General features: G+C 44.3%; 1 protein-coding gene across 1 annotated transcript in view; it reads right to left on the bottom strand.

Moving 5' to 3' along the window:
• Positions 1–21,494, bottom strand: part of LOC146344932 (histone deacetylase 9-like) — a 284,959-nt gene that overhangs the window by 256,973 nt on the left and 6,492 nt on the right. Inside the window, exons 3-4 of the mRNA XM_084859825.1 lie at positions 17,874–17,998; positions 12,356–12,401 (exon numbers count right to left, since the gene is read on the bottom strand). Of these exons, the coding sequence (XP_084715951.1) occupies positions 12,356–12,401; positions 17,874–17,998 (171 nt within the window). The remainder of the gene's footprint in view (positions 1–12,355; positions 12,402–17,873; positions 17,999–21,494) is intronic.

Below are 21,494 nucleotides of genomic sequence, written 5' to 3' on the forward strand. Positions count from 1 at the left end.
TCAGGATTCTAGTATGTTCCTGCCAATTTGGATGAAAGCTGGATAGGAGTCTGGACATTCATCAGGAATTGTGGCCCACATTCAGGTGCATGGATTTATCCACAGAATTCCTCCTCTGGGTTTTTGCCCAAATGTGCAATTTTTATTTTCCTCCCTGAGACCTGCTCCAGGTTTGACAGTCTCTCAACTCCTCCTCTTCCCCCTCCTCTCCTTTCCACTAGATATATGGGGGGCGAGGGGTGAAAAGCCTGGAGAAGGATGGCGATGGCAATAGCAGTTCTCTTAAATGAACCTGGGCCAGCCACTATTGTAAATAGCCCCAATGTCCCAAAGTACCGTAGCATCACTGATGTCATGCTCCGACTGGAGGAGTCCTCCTCAGAGGAGGCACTTGAGGCCCCAGAAGCACAGGACACCCCAGACCAGGGACTGCCACCAGACCCAAAGGAGCCTGAACCCTTGGAGGAAGTGGCTGCAGGGCCATCCTTGTCAGGAGAGATGGACTCTGCCTCAGAGGCTGAGCCACCCCCGATCCCCGAGAGCATTGTCGCCTCAAGCACCAGGCTAGTAGGGCTCCTGGGCGAAGGACAGCATGCCTCCAGAAGAGGTCTCCCCAGGAGAAAGGGACTCCTCAGGAGTAGGCTCTGGAAAGGGAGCTCTGATTGCTACAGCTGAGCTCTGTGAGGGGTCTGGCTGGCTTTGGGCTCAAGAGCCTTCACTGGAAACCCAGCCATTGTTGGAACAACTTGGTCCTTCCAGCCTCTGCCATGTACCTTGCCTCCTGAGTCATGCCCTGTGTCTGATGCTTGGTTTCCTGACCTTTTGGACTGCTCAGCGACCCTGCTTCTGGACTCTGTAACGTGCCTGACTGTTTTAATGTGTTTGACCTCTTGCTTGTGATCTTGACTCCTGCTGCTGTTCCCTGATCGTTGTTGCCTGATTGACTGCTGGTGTTGACTTCTGCCTGGATTTTGATCACTCCCGCCTTGGCTTAAAACTCCTTGGACTGCAACCTGTGTGCTTGACCATTTGCTTACCAACTTGACTACTCTGTTGCCTCACTCCCTGTGCGTGCTTGCAAACAGCCAAGCCTTGCTCTAGAGCAGGACAACTTCAGGGCATTGTGAGCAATAATAATAACAGCAGCCCAGCCCTAACCAAAGTGCCAGAAAAGAAGGCCCAGGGCAGTGATGTCATCAATGGTAGGCCCTCAACAGCTGTCCAAGATGTCACCTGCTGTTGTCAGGCCTGTTCTGCCCCTTTGGGCACAATACTATGGCCTTTTAGAAGTCCAACAACTTCTAGGATTCCCCAAGCAGCCATGCTGATTATGAAATGCTGGGAGTTGTAGGACTTCTTTCTGTCCAAACATGCATAGGATTGCACCCATAGACATTTTCTGAAACTTAATCAACATTACACCACATGTGATATATATGAGGTATAGGTAGGTAACCAAGGAAAAATGAGCATCCGCAGGCTCCTTAAAAGCAGCAATACTTGAGTTTTGAAATACAACTACAGTAAAAGTTGGGGCAGCATCCTTGTTCGTATTTCAGCAACACTTCAGACTGGCAGAATCATTCATGACAACGTTACAAGCCAGAATATACAGTCCCACTCTGAAGTCTAAAGACTTTTAAGGCACATATGGATTTACTTCATTCAGTGTTTCCTGAATGAATATAGAAGTTGCAAGCTTTTCCAAATCCAGCCAACAACACTGCTCAATCATTGGCATGTGTAGTACAGCCAGACCTAAGCAAAGCCACAGATTATAGAAATTAAACCACCTGTCCCAGAAGTGTATGTGGAGTTCTTTTTTTAAAAAAAGTCTGGATAACTTAAATAAAAATTTATTTGCATTTATCCCATGTGAAAGCTACTGGATTTTTACCTACACCATGCATACATTTTTTTCCCACAGAAATAGGCCCTGTGTGGTGTGTTCTGAAAGAAAAAACAGCTATCCTCTATGAGCATTAATACACGAGACTGTTAATCTGCTGTATCTACTTTCAGTTCCATTGTGGAATTGAGATCCAAGTTCTACACAAAGAGCTTTTCCTTTCCTGCTTTTCTGCTACATAACCTCTAGGTGGTGCTGCGCTATAGTGGAATATCACAATTACAAGTAGGACAATGCATTTTCCTTCACTTTCACAAATACTCCATTTTCCGCACTCAAAACCACCACCACCACCACCTAGGGAAGTGCTCTTAAAAAACAGGAAGTGAAACTGGTTCATCTAAAGAACCTGTAAACAACATTGAGTAAAGAATGACGAGTGCACAATAAATGCCTCTTGCAGAAAAGCTCTATATCTACATTCTTGAGTTCAAGAACCTCAGAGATACCTATGTTTTCCTAATGGGCATCACTCATCCCAATACAGCAATACAATACCAAACACTGGGATTAGTGGTCTATGTATTGGCAAACAGCACTATTCCCCACAGCAGAATAGCTTGCTGGGTCAATTATAGGGTTATTTAGATGCTCCTTACCCATTTGTATGCCAAACACATGGAGCAGCAAGCAGGGCCATGGCCCCTGATCCCACCCTTGACATAAACACATCTCTGCCCCTACCTCTTACATGTTCAGTGGAGTGACAGAAAGGGGTGTCTATGTGAGGACAGCTGTGCCTACATAGGAGGCACACCTTTTAGACACTCCACTGAACATACACTGAGGCATGGTCATGTTGGGAGTGCGTGCAGTGCTTATGGTCTTGCTTTCCATTCACACATTAGGTATATGGGGGGGGGAGTGTCTAAACATCCTATTGTCTGGGTGTTTCAGTGATGGCTGTATAGGCCTTTCAAATACCTGGAAAGGTCCTGGGATTAGAGGGAAGGCATATAGGGCAAAGGGCATAACGTACAGGCAGACATGAGCTCCGGTATCCCTTGCTGAGAAATTAAGCACTAATTAACAGCCAGTTAATAATTGCCTTGGGAGACTTACCGTGCAATCCTAATGTCTACTCAGAAGTAAACCCCATTGAGAATGGGAACAAAAACACTATTCAAATTACTAGCCAAATGCACAGTGGACTAAAACTGTTTTACAAGACATCAGAACGTTATCAGCCATAGGACCATCTGGGCCACCCTGGGCAAAGATATGAGAGATAAAGCAGCCAATATGGGCTGGATATGGAAAGTTCGGGACATGCAGGGTCCAAAATATTTATATATTAATGTATAAATACGTATTTATTTATTACATTTTTATCTTGTCTTTCCTCCAAGGACATGGTCCCCCTCCCCACATTTTTATCTTCACAATAATCCTGGGAGGTAGGTCAGGTTGAGAGATAGTGACTCAAGGTCAACCAGTTAGTGTCATGGCTATGCATATAGTTTTTGTTGTTGTTTATTTGTTCAGTCGCTTCCAACTCTTCGTGACTTTATGGACCAGCCCACGTCAGAGTTTCCTGTTGGCCGTTGCCACTCCCATCTCCCCCAAGTTCAAGTCCATCACCTCCAGAGTATCATCCATCCATCTTGCGCTTGGTTGGCCCCTCTTCCTTTTGCCTTCCACTTTCCCTAGTATCAGCATCTTCTCCAGGGTATCCTGTCTTCTCATGATGTGGCCAAAGTACTTCAGTTTTGCCTTTAATATCATTCCCTCAAGTGAGCAGTCTGGCTTTATTTCCTGGACTATGGACTGGTTTGATCTTCTTGCAGTCCAAGGCACCCTCAGAACTTTCCTCCAGCACCACAGTTCAAAAGCATTTATCTTCCTTCGCTCAGCCTTCCTTATGGTCCAGCTCTTGCAGCCATAGGTTACTAGGAATACCATTGCTTTAACTATGCGGACCTTTGTTGTCAGTGTGATGTCTCTGCTCTTCACTATTTTATCCAGATTTGTCATTGCTCTCCTCCCAAGAAGTAAACGTCTTCTGACTTCCTGGCTGCAGTCAGCGTCTGCAGTAATCTTTGCGCCTAGAAAGACAAAGTCTGTCACTGCCTCCACATTTTCTCCCGCTATTTGCCAGTTATCAATCAAGCTAGTTGCTTGTTTGATAATCTTGGTTTTTTTGAGATTTAACTGCAACCCAGCTTTTGCACTTTCTTCTTTCACCTTCGTCATGAGGTTCCCCAGTTCCTCCTCGCTTTCAGCCATCAAAGTGGTATCATCTGCATATCGGAGATTGTTAATGTTTCTTCCAGCGATTTTAACTCCAGCCAGCCTTGGCTTCATCAAGCCCAGCACGTCGCATGATGTGTTCTGCGTACAGGTTGAATAGGTAGAGTGAGAGTATACAACCCTGCCGTACTCCTTTCCCAATATTAAACCAGTCCGTTGTTCCGTGGTCTGTTCTTACCGTTGCTACTTGGTCGTTATACAGATTCCTCAGGAGGCAGACAAGATGATTTGGTATCCCCATCCCACCAAGAACTTGCCACAATTTGTTATGATCCACACAGTCAAAGGCTTTAGAATAGTCAATAAAACAGAAATAGATGTTTTTCTGAAACTCCCTGGCTTTCTCCATTATCCAGCGGATATTGGCAATTTGGTCTCTAGTTCCTCTCCCTTTTCGAAACCCAGCTTGTACATCTGGCAATTCTCGTTCCATGAATTGTTGAAGTCTACCTTACAAGATCTTGAGCATTACCTTACTGGCATGTGAAATAAGTGCCACTGTTGGATAGTTTGAACATTCTTTAGTGTTTCCCTTTTTGGGTATGCGGATATAAATTGATTTTTTCCAATCTGATGGCCATTCTTGTGTTTTCCAAATTTGTTGGCATATGGCATGCATCACCTTGACAGCATCATCTTGCAAGATTTTATACAGTTCAGTTGGGATACCGTCATCTCCTGCTGCCTTGTTATTAGCAATGCTTCTTAAGGCCCATTCAACCTCACTCTTCAGGATGTCTGGCTCTAACTCACTGACCACACCATCAAATCTATCCCCGATATTATTATCCTTCCTATACAGCTCTTCCATATATTCTTGTCACCTTTTCTTGCTCTCTTCTGCTTCTGTTAGGTCCTTGCCATCTTTGTTTTTGATCATACCCATTTTTGCCTGGAGTTTACCTCCGATGTTCCTAATTTTCTAGAGGAGATCTCTTGTCCTTCCTATTCTATTATCTTCTTCCACTTCCACGCACTGCCTGCTTAAAAACAACTCTTTATCTCTTCTGGCTAACCTCTGGAATTTTGCATTTAATTGGGCATATCTCCCCCTTTCACTGTTGCCTTTTGCTTTCCTTCTTTCTTGGGCTACTTCCTGTGTCTCAGCAGACAGCCATCTTGCCTTCTTGGATATGCAATAAATTTATTTATTTATTTATTTATTTCATTTCTATACCGCCCAATAGCCGAAGCTCTCTGGGCAGTTCACAGAATTAAAACCAAACAACACACAATAAAACAATTTAAAATATATAGAACATTAAAACCACAATGTAACAATACAACCACAATAAAACCTAGCAGCAGTGCAGGAGTTTAAAATACAGATTTAAAACAGCAAAGATAAAAATTTAGAAAGCTAAAATGCTAAAATGCCTGGGAAAATAAAAAGGTCTTCACCTGGCGCCGAAAGGAATACAATGTAGGTGCCAGGCAAACCTCACTAGGGAGCTCATTCCAGAGCCGGGGTGCCACAGCAGAAAAAGCCCTCCTCCTAGTAGCCACCCGCCTCACTTCCTTTGGCAGGGGCTCACGGAGAAGGGCCACTGATGATGATCTTAAGATCCGGGCAGGCACATATGGGAAGAGGCGATCCTTCAGGTAACCTGGCCCCAAGCCGTTAAGGGCTTTGAATGTTAACACCTGCACTTTGAATCGGGCCCGGAAATGGACTGGCAGCCAGTGCAGCTGGATAAGTACTGGCGTAATATGAGCTCGCAGGCCAGTCCCTGTTAACAATCTTGCTGCCCTATTTTGGACCAGGTGAAGTTTCCGGACCGTTTTCAAAGGCAGCCCCACGTATAACGCATTGCAGTAATCCAGACGAGAAGTTATCAGAGCATGACTAACTGTAGCTAGGCTATCTCTGTCCAGATAAGGGCGTAGTTGGTATACCAGCCTAAGCTGATAAAAAGTGCTCCGTGCCACTGAGTTCACCTGTGCCTCAAGTGACAGTTCTGGATCCAAGAGCACCCCCAAACTACGAACGTGATCCTTTAGGGGGGAGTGCAACCTCCTCCAGAACAGGTTGAATATCACCTAGCCGGGCAGATGAACCACCCACTAACAGTACCTCCGTCTTGTCTGGATTGAGTTTCAGTTTATTAGCCCTCATCCAGTCCATTACCGTGCCCAGGCACTGGTTCAGAACAGCCACTGCCTCACCTGGTTTTGATGAGAAAGAGAGGTAGAGCTGGGTGTCATCCGCATATTGATGGCACCTCAGCCCACACTTCCGGATAACCTCCCCCAGCGGTTTCATGTAGATGTTAAACAGCATGGGGGATAAAATAGAGCCCTGTGGAACCCCATGGCACAATTACCATGGCACAGAGCAATAATCCCCCAGCACCACCTTCTGGAATCGGCCATCCAAGTAGGAGCGGAACCACTGTAGTGCAGTGCCTCCAACTCCTAACCCAGACAACCTATCCAGAAGGATACCATGGTTGATGGTATTGAAAGCCGCTGAGAGGTCCAGGAGAATCAACAGGGTCACACTCCCCCGTCCCTCTCCCGTCAGAGGTCATCCCACAGGGCGACCAAGGCAGTTTCCGCTCCAAAACCAGGCCTGAAGCCCGATTGAAATGGATCTAGATAATCCGTTTCATTCAACAGTGCCTGGAGCTGTCCTACAACCACCCACTCAAGCACCTTGCCCAGGAAGGGGATGTTGGCCACTGGCCTATAATTGTTAACATCCTCTGGGTCCAGGTTAGGCTTTTTCAGGAGTGGTCTAATTACCGCGTCTTTTAAAGCGGCAGGCACCACTCCCTCTCTCAAGGAGGAATTTACAACCTCCTGGACCCAGCCGGACAACCCCTCCTTGTTTGATTTAATAAGCCATGAAGGGCAAGGGTCAAGCACACAAGTGTTCGATCGGACTTGGCCAAGCACCTAGGGATGGCAGAGAATTTCTCCCCGAAACTTCGGGGGGCTGAGCGCCAACGTGTTCGGCCCCCCGAACAAGTTTCGGGGAGTAATTCTCCGCACCCCCCCACCCCCCGCACCCCCCCCCCAGGACGGGACTTACCTTTCCCGAATGTCCCTCCCGGCGGCGGGTCCCGGCGGAGGTTCGTCGGGTCTTCGTCAGGGGCGGGGGCGGCAGCCGATCTTTCGACCGGCTGCCGCCGCCGCCATTCCAATAAAAGTAAAAAAAAAAAACACCCCCGTGATAGGCTACGTGACGATTAACGTAGCCTATCACGGCTAGATCTGCAAAGTCAGCCATGATAGGCTACGCTAATCGTCACGTAGCCTATCACGGGGGCGTTTTTGTTTTTTTAAAAAAACTTTTTATTTCGCGGCCGGGCGAGGCGGGAAGCCTCCCCCCTGGCCTGAATTTTGGCCGGGCGAGGCAGGAAGCCTCCCCCCTCCCGGCCTGAACTTCGCGGGGGGAGCAGCGAAGCGCCTCCCCCCCACCGCGAAAAGCTGCGAGACCAGGTAAGTGACTTTCGTGCACCCCTACAAGCACCTTGTCCGCATCCTCAGGCCTCAGTAACTGAAACTCATCCAATAAAACTGGACCAGACGGTGCTCTGAACGCCTCTATCAATGGAACTGCATTAATGGTGGTGTCCAATTCATGACGAATCTGAGCGACTTTATCCTCAAAGTGCTGTGCAAACTTGTCACAGCGTGCTACTGAGGGTTCCACCGTCTCTCTCCCTGGCCCAGAATGTAACAGGTCGCGAACCACTTGGAAAAGCTCCGCTGGACGACACTGAGAAGATGCAATGCTGGTGGAAAAGAACTGTCTCTTTGCCACCCTCACCGCCACAGAGTAGGCTTGATAGTGGGCTCTTACCTGTGTTCGGTCAGATTCAGCACGAGTTCTCCTCCACCTGCGTTCTAGCCGTCTCCCCTCTTGCTTCATTGCCCTCAGCTCAGGTGTATACCAAGGAGCTGGCCGGGCTCTGCTCAGAGGAGAGGGTGCTTGGGCGCGATCATGTCAACCGCCCGAGCCATCTCTGCATTCCACAGAGCGACCTGGGCTTCGACAGGAGCACCAGCCATACCAGCAGGAAAATCCCCCAGAGCCCTCTGGAATCCATCGGAATCCATTAATCTCCGGGGGTGGACCATTTTAATACGTCCCCCACCCTTGCAGAGGGGGAAGGCCACCAGGAGTCTAAACCTCAGCAGGAAGTGATCTGACCATGACAAAGAGACAGATGTTAATTCCTCCACTTTCAGATCACCATCCTCCTGCTCAGTCAAGAAAACCAGATCAAGCGTGTGTCCTTTTGTATGCGTTGGGCCGATGACATGTTGGGACAGCCCCATGGTTGTCATGGCGGCCATGAAGTCCTGAGCCACCCCGGATACAGCGGCCTCGGCATGGAAGTTGAGATCCCCCAGGACCATCACCCTAGGGGTCCTCAACACCAAGTCCGAGACCACCTCCGTCAGCTCAGGCAGGGAGTCTGATGGGCAGCGGGGTGGGTGGTACACCAACAGAATCCCTCATCTGTCCTGGGTACACAACACAAGGTACAAACACTCAAGAGCTGCGCTCGAATGAGCAGGAAGCCTGGAGCAAAACAAATGCAAAATAGCATGTCATAGTGAGGTGCAATAAATACAAAAGAGCAGAAACTAGCATTATCCAAGTTAGAAAAGTTGACAACCTTTGTGGAATGATCTAGCAGATCATAAAAAATGAGAAGCCATTCTGGAAACCATGGATTTGTCATGTCATCTGGTGATTTATGCTCTCTTTACTGAATCCATGTGTCTTAGTGGGTACAAAAGCTTTCAGAGGCTCACACTTTGCCATTTGTTTCCAGAGCAAATATGTTTCCTTTAGTCTCCCTGCTGCCCCTCCAACTCCCCACCCTTTACTGGCAAGCGAGTAGAAACTAAATCCATTCTTTTCCAAAGTGATCCTGCATTTAAGAATTGTGTGTGGCATTAAGATACGGCTGCCAACAACAGGCTTCTCATTCTCAGAAGACAACAGTGCCAGAGCATCTTGGTGGAAGTCCGTGCGTCTAGAAAAGCTGGCTGAATCCCATGCATAAGCCTACTGCTCTTCTAGAGTGGCTTCAAATGTTATTGCCATCATGTCAGCACTATCGAAAGCTATTCCCTGTTGCTGTGCTCCATGTTAAATAGGAACAACTAAACATTTCTTACTGCAAGGGTCTAAGTAATGTCTGAAAGGGCCGTCCAAAGCTTTTTCACGCCTAAGCAAGTCCCACTGATTTCAAGGGACTGCAGTGTAAATGTCATCCACGTGGAATTTTACTGGCTGCAACCATCAGACACATAATTTTGCTATACATCAAAATATTATGTTTCTCCACTCCTTGCCACAACTAAAGAGTCAAAGATATATGGGTCAGGTCTTAACAAGCCTTAATGAATGGCTTGACCCATATGCTTTTCAATTCTGAAAAAGTTAAGACCGTTATTTATGACTTGGACTTGCATGCTGGTTCCCCCTTAAACTTCACACAGACAAATTATTTGATAGGATAAAGATGCTCTAGCATTGGGTTCTTCTGATATTACATTTTGATTATGAAACAAATCTAGACTGGCCATTTGGCCCTCCTGAACAGGAAGGGTTACAAAAGTTTTCCTGTTTGGGCTGGAACCTTGCCTGAACAACAATCTCTTCCTAGGTCTGGTATGTTTCTATGTGTTTCTATGCTCTGACAACCTGCTTTGGAAGCTTATGAGGACCTCTGAATGCTGAGGATTAATGGAGTGTGGCAGTGTTGAGAACTGCATCCATTTTAGTTGCTGTTTACTACAGGGTAATGATAACAGAACTACCTTGAACCTAAGCTTTATTATGAATTTGTCCTAAATCAGGAGATCAGCCTATGATTCCAGAACATTTATTCAATTATACATATACCCACACACACATTTTCTACTTCTAGCCCACCTTGCACCTTATTTGGCCCAAAATGTTTAAGTTTTTAAAAAATGGTTCTAGCCTACATTAAAATCAGGTGAGTTGTATACCAAAATAAAATAAAATGGTTTGTTTTATTTATGTTTCTATGTAACTATTTATTTATCCAATTTGTGTTTAATTATTTTACTCATGTATAAGAAAGTTTTCCTCTTTAAAGACATGATGATATAAAGAGGGGAGGGGAAAATCTAAATGGGAGGGGATGGGGAGAGAGAATGTGGGATGAGGGAAATGTTTACTTTCTACTTTCTACCTTCTTCTCCTCCTCCTCCTCCCCCCAAAGTTTCAGTGTAGTTTTTTCCCTCTCAATAATTTCTAGTGTTTTTTTCAACACTGGGGATAAGAATGTCAGAAGAATAATATGCTTCTCAGAGAAGTTCAAAACCTATGCCAGTTGATGTTGGCATCCACCATGTTCATGGGAATCATAAGCAGCTAATGCTAATTACACGGAACTAAACCATGCCAAATAGCCACAGCCTTCTGGCTCATGATGTATCACCAATGTATCCCTGTGTGCTAAATGTGTTGCCTAGTCTTCTCCTTTTGGATCCATCTTTCATTCACACAATTTTCAGAGTGGTACGCTTGTAGTACACCAAATCATTCTCATCTGCCCAAAGAAGCTAGGCCGGCTAAAAGGGATACAGAGTTTGGCACAGCCATCTTTGCAGCTAATCCTAACTTAACACTCTTGTAGTACTACTTACCTGGATTCCTGCAAGGTGTTACATTGGGTCTTCCTCAGCATGGGTCCATTCAATTTAGAGATCTGACACTGTACACTGACCTCTCCCTTTCTGCTGGTTTTATTTCCTTCTTTGTTTTTTAGCCTCTCTGTATTGGGCAGCTGCCTCCTTTTATAAGATAAATGTGGAATTCTCTTTTGTCTGCAGGACAGTCCCTGGGGTACGAGGGCTGAAACCCAAACTTAGCCCTAGCACAGCTTGGGAGCCCATTCCTCATCTAAACAAATGCTGTAAGACCTTTTATGCTTTTTACAGCATGTCAAAAATCATATTGACTGCCAATAGTGATGTGATTGCTGTTGCCTCCTTTGAGCCATAAAAGAGGCAGTCTGTTATCAATTTCTCTAAGTGTATCCAGGGAATTTGGGGCAGGTTCATGTTGAAGTTATAAATGACAACTCAAAAGCTTTGAAGCTAGAAGCTGATGATATTATTGCAAAGATTGCTCTTCCTTATTTATTTATGCATACTAGTTAAACAAAAACAAATGACAATGCTAAGAAATTATTGCAAGATTTCCTTCAAAGAAATGTACAGTACGTGTATATAAGACTTATTTACTTCTTGTTGATATTTGACCATTACTACTGCTGTTCTATTATTTAACATCCATCTAGCATCAACACGTCTATGCTCAATGCTTTAGAGAACTGAAGCACGTGGTGCCATCTCTCTCCCTTCCTTCAAACCCTTCCTCAAAGTTCACATTTTTCATGTGGCCTTTGGCTTTTCCCATTAATCTTAACTTCCGATTCTATTCTAGGATGTGTATATGTCCATGTTCTTCCCTCTCTATCTTTAATTGTCCATTGTAGATTGTAATCTCCAGTGGGACAGGTATCTGTCTATTTTTGCCTATGGGGATGTTTATATATCGATAATATATGTTTGAGGAAGTTTTTCACACACTGAGTAAGCATAAGCAATATATTCTTACAATTTATAATTACATAGGGTTGGATTCAGATTTGCTCTGGATCAACTGCGCTGACAGAAGTGGACTTCCCCAGCCCCTCCAGCCCCCTGAAAATGCTACACAGAGAGTCAAGAGACCCTGCTGAATGGGATGCTCTGCAGTGTGTGTGTGGGAGATGGAATCTCCAAAAATCAGGGGGAGGGACATTCCATGAGCAGGACCCTTCCTCTCATGAAAGGACCCTTCCTCTTGCAGAAGGAAGATACTAGATCCAACCCATTGAACAGCTTAAGTTTGGAAGCTAAAAATAGCATTGTTTATCAATCAATAATGAACATGTTTAAATCAAGTTTTAAAAGCTTACAAATATATAAATATAATACATTCAGTTACAATTACACACAATGACATTGCACTGAATTCCTGAAATAAAAATAACACTTGATTAGAATGATGTGATGAAAACATCAATATCTTCTTGTGAAATCAAGCAATATTTAGCATTCACTTCACAAATATATAGACAGAGAATATACCACTGAACAACCCAGTATAATATGTTTATGCCACCTTATTACACCGAAGCAAAACCTACTTACCCCAAGGCCTCCACAGGGCAGCAATGAAAAGAGTTTTTGAGGCACACTGCCTGTATTCAAAAGAGGAGAAAACAGTAAACACAGAGGTACACAGTAAACACTACTTCATTCCAGTAATTTATTGTCAATCGTTTTTGATAATTAGTCAATGAATAACAATTCAGCACTTAAATCGTACTGAAAAATGGAAAGTAGGAGAAACTTGGGACTGGTTAAATTGTACACAAAGCCTCTAGAATAGCCTAATCCAACCTGGCACACTCTACATATGTTGGACTAGAACTCACTTCATTCCCAGCAGTGGCCATGCTGGCTGGGAATGATGGGAGTGATAGTCCAATTCATCTGGAAGGTGCAAGGCTGGGAAATGCTGCTCCAGAATCTTCTAGGCCAGGATAATCTATGGAATATAACTTATACAGGAATGCTATCCATTAGGAACTGGGCTTAAGAAATGAACCTAAGAATTTAGGAATTGGGTCTTTCCATCTTACACATTAGTCATGGACATTTGATTTGACATACTTGGTTTTACCAGGAGGATAACTTTGCTACAATTCTGGCTGACTCCCAGTTTTTAAATGTTGCACTGATACAACAGTTGACATGTTCCATCACACACATATACTACCTGCTGCAGAAAGATTGGGCCTTCAGGATTTTGTTTTGTTTCTAAATCCCAAAACTCTGTGAACTGAGTATGGGCTGGGAGCCTCTGGTTCCTGTAATACCTGAGCTGAGACAAAAGCCTTCCGTAACCCCATTGCTCTTATATAGGTGAAAATGCTAAATGAACACAAAATTGTTATGAGAAGAGATAAAGGGAGGAAGAAAATGACTATCAAGTACTCCAAAATATTCCCTCTTGCTTAAAGAAGGCAGTAATAACACCTTTTTAAAAGAAAACTTCCTTTGACCCAGTAGAGTTATGTAACTATAGGCCAGTCTCAAATATACCTTTTCTAGCCAAGGTGATCAAGAAGGTGATGGATCTCTACTCCAGAGATATCTGGATTACACTGATTACCTGGACCCATTTCAATCTGGCTTCTGGACAGGATATGGGACCGAGACTGCTTTGGTGACCTTGGTAGATGACCTATGCTGTGAACTGAAGTGGGGGGGGAGTGTAGCCCTACTAGTTCGCTTGGACCTCTTGGTGGCTTTTGATAGCATCAACCATAGTATCTTTCTGGGCCACCTGACCTGGCAGGGCTGGCCTTGCAACCACTGTATTGCAGTGGTTCCCGTCCTTTCTGTTGGGTCAGGTCCAGAAGGAGGTGCTTTGGGACTACTGATCAGCAACATGGCTTTTGCCCTATTGTGTTTCACAGGGTTCTATCTTGTCCCCCATATTTTAGTATCTACATCAGGGGTGGATAACACACAGTCCGTGGGCTACATGCACCCTCTGTCCTCGTCTGTGCCCCCTGCCTCTGCTACATTGCCAAATTCAGAGCCACACCAGCAGAAAACAAAAGGGCTTGATAATGTGTTGGATGAAGGTGAACAATAGGGATGGTCAAATGAGTGATTCTGCAAACACCATCATGCCACTTGTCTCATGCCCGATTTATGTTTGGGAAAATTGCACAAAATGAACAGTGATTATTTTGCACAGTGATCAAATGTGCAAGTTGTGCAAATTTCCTTCATAGATTAAAGTTAGGCTGATCTAGACATGTCTGCATATTGGGAAACTTGCGCAAATTGAACAGGGGAAGTTGTGCAAATTGAATGTGAGCACATGTTCAGTAATTTGCAAACATTTTCACTGGATGTGTTCTTGCACTTGCATGCAGAGCAGGCTTGCATGTTTTGCCAGCAGAAATGACATTCTCATTCATCCCTAATGAACAAGTTGAGATTAAATCCAGACACGATATAGGCACTGTTGATCAGTAGAGAGTCAGGCTCAGGGATTAGGATTCAACCTGTTCTGGAAAGGATTGCAGTTCCCCTGAAAGATCAGGTTAGTAACTTGGCAGTGCTACTTGACCATACACTGTCCCTGGATTTGCAGGTGGCAGCAATGGCAAGGAGTGTGTTTGCACAATTGCCTTTAGTGCAGCAGCTGCCACCTTTTCTGAGACTTGGTAGCAGTTATCCATGCATTGGTCACATTGTCGTTAGACTATTGCAATGAGCTCTACATAGGGCTAACTTTGAAGAGCACCTGGAAGCTTCAATCAGTGTAAAATGTGGCAGCTAGGCTTCTAACTGGTGTGCTGTATCAAGATAATATTACCCCAATATTGGAAGATCTGCGCTGGTTGTTGTTTTCCAGGTTCAAGTCAAGTTGTTTATTTTAACTTTTAAAGCTACAAATGGCTTTGGGCCTGGCCTTCTAAGGGACTGCCTGCCTCACTATGAACCTGTCTGCTTATTTAGATCTGTAGAAGAAGTCCTTTTGAGGGTACCATCACTCCCAGAAGCCCACTTGAAGGGGATTTCTCTTATATCACTCCCAAACTATGGAATGTTCTCCTTTCAGGGTTACAATTCATCACCACCCTCTCAGCTTTTCAAAATGGAGTCCAGACACATCTTTTCAATTTGCTCTTTTAAATTGCTATTATTAGCTTTAATGTTTTAATATTGTATAGTTTTATTGTTGATTTTATGTTTTTATGCTATTGTTGTTGTTTTATTTGATTGTTGTACACTGCCTTGGTGACATTTGTAAAAAGGTGGTGTAAAAATATTACAAAAATAAATAAATAAACTTAAACGGGCTGACAGGACTTTTGGGAATATATGATAGAATCATAGGGCTGGAACCATACCAAAAGCCTGGCATCCTCCCTCTGCAAGACAGGACAAACTGAGTAGCAGCTTCCCATAGATCAACCATGCAATCCTGATTACAGTATTGCACAAGCTAGGACTAAGGAGGTGACTCCTAATGATTCAAGTAAGGTATCTATACTACAGAGTAAGGCAAAATTATCAAGGATCTTCTAGGATCAGCACCCACTCTAAATTAGGAAGTAAAAACTTGTACAGTGAATGTATGCACGAACAATGTTGGATGTGCAAACTACTTTTGATAGAGTCAACCACAAAGAAAAAGAATAGTTAATTTTAGAAAACTAGCAAAGCAATGGAATAGCAGTGACTGAAAATCTGGTTATTCTACCTTGGCTCAGGAAAACCAGGTCTTGTATAAAGTCTTATTATTTGGTTACTCCTGTAGCTGAATTCATGATATACAATATTTGGGGTCTTGGTTGGTTCTGTTGCAAACTTATGGCGTGGTGCTCCTGTGCTGGAGTTTGTGCATGAGCATATACGCCATTGCTTGCAAGTTAATAGGAACCAGAGGTCTTTAGTTGGTTTGACCTTTAAAACCCTATACAGTTCTGGCCCAGCCTATCTCAAGGAGCGCCTCCAGCAACACCAAACTGGCCGCTCAACAAGATCAGCCTTGGATAGCCTTCTCTCTGTCCCATCAGCCAGGACAGCTAGGCTGATGAGGACAAGGGAGGGGGCCTTCTCTGTGGTGGCCCCCACTCTGTGGAACTCTCTCCCTAGGGAACTCCACCATGCCCCCTCTTTAATGAGCTTCTGCCATGCATTAAAAACATGGTTGTTCAGGCAGGCATTTGGGGTGGGCTAGGGTAATTTCATAAATGTGATGTTTTTAATGTTGAATTTTATTGTATAAGCTGTTTTTATTGTTGTACATCGCCCAGAGTGGCTGGGTGACTGGCCAGATGGGCGATTAATAAATTAAATAAATAAATAAGATTCGTTATCATCACTTCAGGCATATGGCAACTCTGGTAACAGCATGAAAAAGACTGCCTCAAAACTGTAATATATTGACATATATTGTACAGATTCTTTAGGTGTCAGTTCTACTTAAAATGAAGCATTAGCCACTGAGATGGCCTGACACATAATTTAGGCATTTATAAATTTGCCATCATTAGGAATGGTTGGTTTTTAGAAATATTGTGTTAGCAAATGGGGGAAACAGAAACCAAAAATGGACAATTGTTCTGAATTGTCCTAATTAAAGGAATTATATGGTGCCAGTTTGAACATTATAATAGCTTACGTCAAATCAAGATGTCATGTTATGTGGCACAGTGTATATAGAACAGTGTAATGAACCACAAGTTGTTGAAATGACAAGCTTTTCAGAGGTGACATAGGTTTAAAGGATTTTTTTCTAGTGGCTTTTGTTTTAGAAAAGCTCTTAAATAGATGCTTAGTTAAATCACATCAACTTCAGTAGGATATAAATGCATTTTTAACCATTTTCCACTTTTTGCTCAGGTATTCCTGAATTCTTAATGCATAGTTTGTTAAAATATGTAGGTATTAAATTGCTAAATTACCCCCTTAAAGCCATTTTCAGTTGATGACAGACCAGCTCCTTTTGGCTTCTTCCAGAGGTCTGTAACTTTAAGAACTGGTGCCTGTGTTTCCTTTTTTCCCCCTTCTTCTGTCCTCCTCCCTTTTGTATTGTGACTTTTAGATTATAAACCCAAGGGCAGGGACAGTCTCATATTTTATGGTTCTATAAGCCTTTCTGGGAGTCTTTTTGGCTGAAGGGTGTAGTAAGCAAACAATCTGTTAAGTCCTAGTGGACCAATAGCTTTATGAGATTAAACATACTTTGCAGACTCATATTATTGTGAAAACTGTTAGAATATGTTCCACCTTTCCATAAATGCCGGTTTGGCAATCTTGTTCCCTGCAATGTTGCATGAAAATATCAGGGTCAGTCATGCCATGCTGCCTCAGTGATCTGCTTCAGGCAGAACCAGGAAGGAAGCCAGATGAACACAGGAACTAGGCTGCAATCCTCTCCACACTTGGCTTGGGACTAAGTCCCCATGAACTCAATGAGGCTTTTTTCTAAGTAGAGATGTACAGGTTGCATTTTTAGTGTATAAATGATGCAGCGGGGGGGGGGGGGGTTGAAAATTGCTTCTGGCAGTGAAATTTATTGGATCAGCACTGGAACATAATGCGTACGTACTGTGATAATTTTATGTCTTCAGTACCTGTAAATACAGTTCTGGCCCAAGATATTTTGCTGCCTATAGCAGAGCCCAAATGGTTCTGAAGTCTTGCTTCAAATGCCAATTCCTGCCTTCGTCTATTCCACCCCCCACCCCTTTGAAATAGGCTGAGAACCTTCATTTCAGGATATGGATCAAATGTTATCCTTGAGTCTATTTGCTCATCCCCTTTCTAGCAATTCATTGCAATGTAAATATTAGTACCATAAAGGGTTAATGACCATATGATCATAAAGCAGAGAGAGAGAGAGAGAGAGAGAGAGAGAGAGAGAGAGCTCTATTGCTGCTTTCTAGCCAGGGCCTTTTCCTAATCTATGTTGGCTGCCACTGCAACATTCTCTTTCCACAATGCAATGCATTTGGAAAAAGTGATACTTTTTTTTTTTTTTGTTATATTGCTTGCCAAGTATTTTAAACTGACTCCAGCTATGACTAATGACAGTGCTGGAATGTGCTGTTCTCAGTAGAATAGAGCCCTTTACAGACCTAGGATTTTCCTGGGGTCCAGCTTCTGTCTGTTCAGGGGGCTGGTGCCATACTGCAGTGAATGATGTTCGGAGTGAACCAGCTGTATTTCTTCCAGACTGGCTTTTCGACCTCGGATCCGCTGAAAGAAAGCAGCAGAGGTCTACAATATTCCACTGATAATATATAGGGGAGGGGAAAGAAAGCAAATCCAAAATAACATTTCACAGAATTAATCATGGCCAGTATATATTGCATCATACAGGAATGTGACAGTGACTTTATTTAATCAAGAAAATAAAAGCCCGGATGGTGTTTAATAAATGCATTGATTTCATGGTAAATCAAACATGACAGAACAACACAGCACTTCACATGCCAAAAATAAATGCCCTCTCTTGGGGGGTGGCGGGGGGGGTTCATTCAAACCAATAAGGGCTAAACTAAACACAACACCATTCATGGAATTAGCAATTGCATAAATGTTTTTTTAATAGTGTGTGTGGAAGGGGGCAAGTGCTGCAGCAGAAGCAGATTAAAGCCCCCCCTCCTTTCCCATCAGGGTCTGGATTGTGCCTGCTATTCACATTTAAAAATCCATTAACACAATTGCTAATTGCATTAATGGAGTCATGTTTAGCTTGGCCCTAAGATAATACAAAAAGAAGCCTTAAGAATATCTGCACTGAAAGACCAAAATCCATATTAAAGTAATACTAATATCTTTATTAGGCCAATGTTCACAAAAATGTGCAAGCTGTTGAGATCTCTAGATCTCTTCACAAGACAAGAGGTTACAAAAAGCAGGTTAGGGGGGGTGAGGGGAAAAGGCTGACTCAGTGTTGAAGTCATGAAGTCTGCATGGTCAGAGTTTCGTAATGGAATGTGGGGGGAGGTTGCAGACATGCAAATCAGGCTGTGCCTGCTGCTGTGATGGTTTCAGTTTGCACCTCGAAAGGTCTCTAGGACTGCTGAGATGAAGAAACAAACAATGGTTAATCATCTGTTTTCAAAATTCTTTTCAAATATTTTTTTCGTCTCAGCAAAAAGTATTGCCCTAATATGTATTTTAGACTTTTTCTTACAGTGAACATGGCTGCCTTTGCTTTGTGATGGAAATACCATTTTCTTATACCATCAGACACATTAACATATTGTGATATATAGATATAGAACAAGAGTAGTCAACCATGGATGCCACAAATGACACATGCAGTGTTACTTTTTGTGGATTATCTGCACAAGAGAAGACAGGCCCATATGTCACTCTGTAGCAAAGAAGGAGGCCTACATCTCCAGAGCTCAGCTGCTGACATCTCCCCAGGCCCTAGCTTAGTAGACTAGTCTGGTCAAAAATCAATTTGACAGGAAAGGCACTTTGATGGACCAGAATCTCATCCATTAGCCCCATGGTGAGCTGCCAGCAAGTTTCAGTGTATAAATTTACTTTCCTCCATATATATACTTGAGGTGAGACTGGACTTGAATCCAATCTCACCTCATATTATATATACATACAAATATATATATATATATATATATATATATATGATTGGATTCAAGTGCTAAGAAAGTAGTTGTAGAATGGATATTAGAAAAAACAACAGTAAAGTGGGAAATTAAGTTGTCTAAAGATGTTGCAGAGATTGTTTAACCCCCAGTAGTCTTTAAGGAGTGGCTGGAAAACATAGTTCAAAAGAGACTCATTATGCTGGAAGCACTACATGAATCTGGGCTATTAATGGCATGGTTGGCTCTTTTAACCAAGTAAGAGTCCCCTCAGGATCCTCTCTGGGATCTCTGGGATGCATTCTCATTTATTCAGGACCAAAGTTCCCTAGCCTAACCCTGTTCTAACCCTAGCCTAGAACAGCAAAAAATCTTGAGCATCCTTATATCTATCAGGCAAACACAACCTTGTGGGAACTAGTTCAGTAGGGAGAGAGTTCTACAAATGCACCCTGGGTTACTGAAGGTCCATAAACCCTGTACATGAGGGTGTGCAAAACCTCTTTCAGCTCTTGGGGGTCGCATTCTAATAGTGGGCAGGGCCAACCCCTTCCCTCATACCAGCATATTTTAGCTTAAAGCGCTTACTGCCAGTAACTAAGCCTTTTAGAATGGGGGAAAATTGCACAAAAGCCAGGAAAACCCCAAACAATTAGTGGTGGTTGTTGGAGGGGAGGGGGCCCTGGGCCTGAGGTTTCACATACCTGCTGTATGTGGTATAGCTGAGTGCAGGGACTGGCTAAGGGCTGGAAGATGTGGAAGCTTTATAGACCAAGATTGAAGGGTCAGGTGGATTAGACTGCAGGGATTCATTTACACTAAGATGCTTGTTCAGTGCCCAAAGAGGGCTTAGAATACATGTCTGGGAGCACCAGGATATAAGGCAGTTATGCTGGGACAAAATGGGCCTGTTGGTCAGGCTTTCTCATTTCAGGGTATGATTCTCACTTTGGGTATAAGAGGTCCTGGGATCAGTACCCTGACAGTGCGGGGGGGGGGGAGTGGGGTGACTATTTTTATGGGTGGGCTAGTGTGGCGCAGAGTGGTAAGCAGCAGTATTGCAACCAAAACTCTCCCCATGACCTGAGTTCGATCCCAGCAGAAGCTGGGTCTTGGGTAGCTGGCTTAGGTCGACTCAGCCCTCCATCCTTCCGAGGTCGGTAAAATGAGTACCCAGCTTGCTGGGGGAACGGTAGTCACGACTGGGGAAGGCAATGGCAAACCACCCCGCTACAGTCTGCCATGAAAATGCCAGCGCAAGCAGCGTCCCTCCAAGGGTCAGTAATGACCCGGTGCTTGCACAGGAGGAACTTTTCCTACCTTTTCTTAGTAGCTCAGTGGGAAAGAGCAATCCAGTGGCAAACAGGAGAAGTAGGGGTGGACAAAAGTCCCTTACCTGTCCTCAAAGGACGTTCGCGGTGGGGGGGAGGCGCTTCGCTGCTCCCCCCGCGAAGTTCAGGCCGGGGGGGGAGGCTTCCCGCCTCGCCCCGGCCAAAATTCAGGCCGGGGAGGAGGCTTCCCGCCTTGCCCGGCCGCGAACGCGAAAGTTAAAAAAAAAAAAAAAAACGCCCCCTGATAGGCTACGTGATGATTCACATAGCCTATCACGGCTAGATTCCTGGGACTGAACCTGAGATCTTCTGCATGCATTGCATGAGTCATGGCCCCTTAAAGATTGCTATGCCTTGTAGTGGTCGCATTGGCATCTTCTAGGAATGGTACTCAAATTCACTTCTCCTTAGGGTTGGCGGAGAATTTCTCCCCGAAACTTCGGGGGGCCGAGCGCCAACGTGTTCGGCCCCCCGAACAAGTTTCGGGGAGAAATCCTCTGAACCGCCCCCCGCACACACCCCCCGGGACGGGACTTACCTTCGCCGAATGTCCCTCCCGGCGGCGGGTCCGGCCAGCGGTTCGGCGGGTGTTCGAGCAGGGTACGGCGAAAATAAGGGCAACGCAAATAGCGTTGCCCTTATTTTCGTCGTAGTCTACGTAAATCTTTACGTAGACTACAGCAACTAAATGAGGAACGCGAATGGCGGCTCCCTATGGGGGCCGCCATTATCTGTACACACTTTTTTTTTTTTTTTAAGTCACCCGTGATAGGCTACGTGACGATTGACGTAGCCTAT

This window comes from Heloderma suspectum, chromosome 5 (assembly GCF_057233095.1).
Source record: "Heloderma suspectum isolate Gila_16-S chromosome 5, 16-S_ref, whole genome shotgun sequence".
NCBI classification, from domain to species: domain Eukaryota; kingdom Metazoa; phylum Chordata; class Lepidosauria; order Squamata; family Helodermatidae; genus Heloderma; species Heloderma suspectum.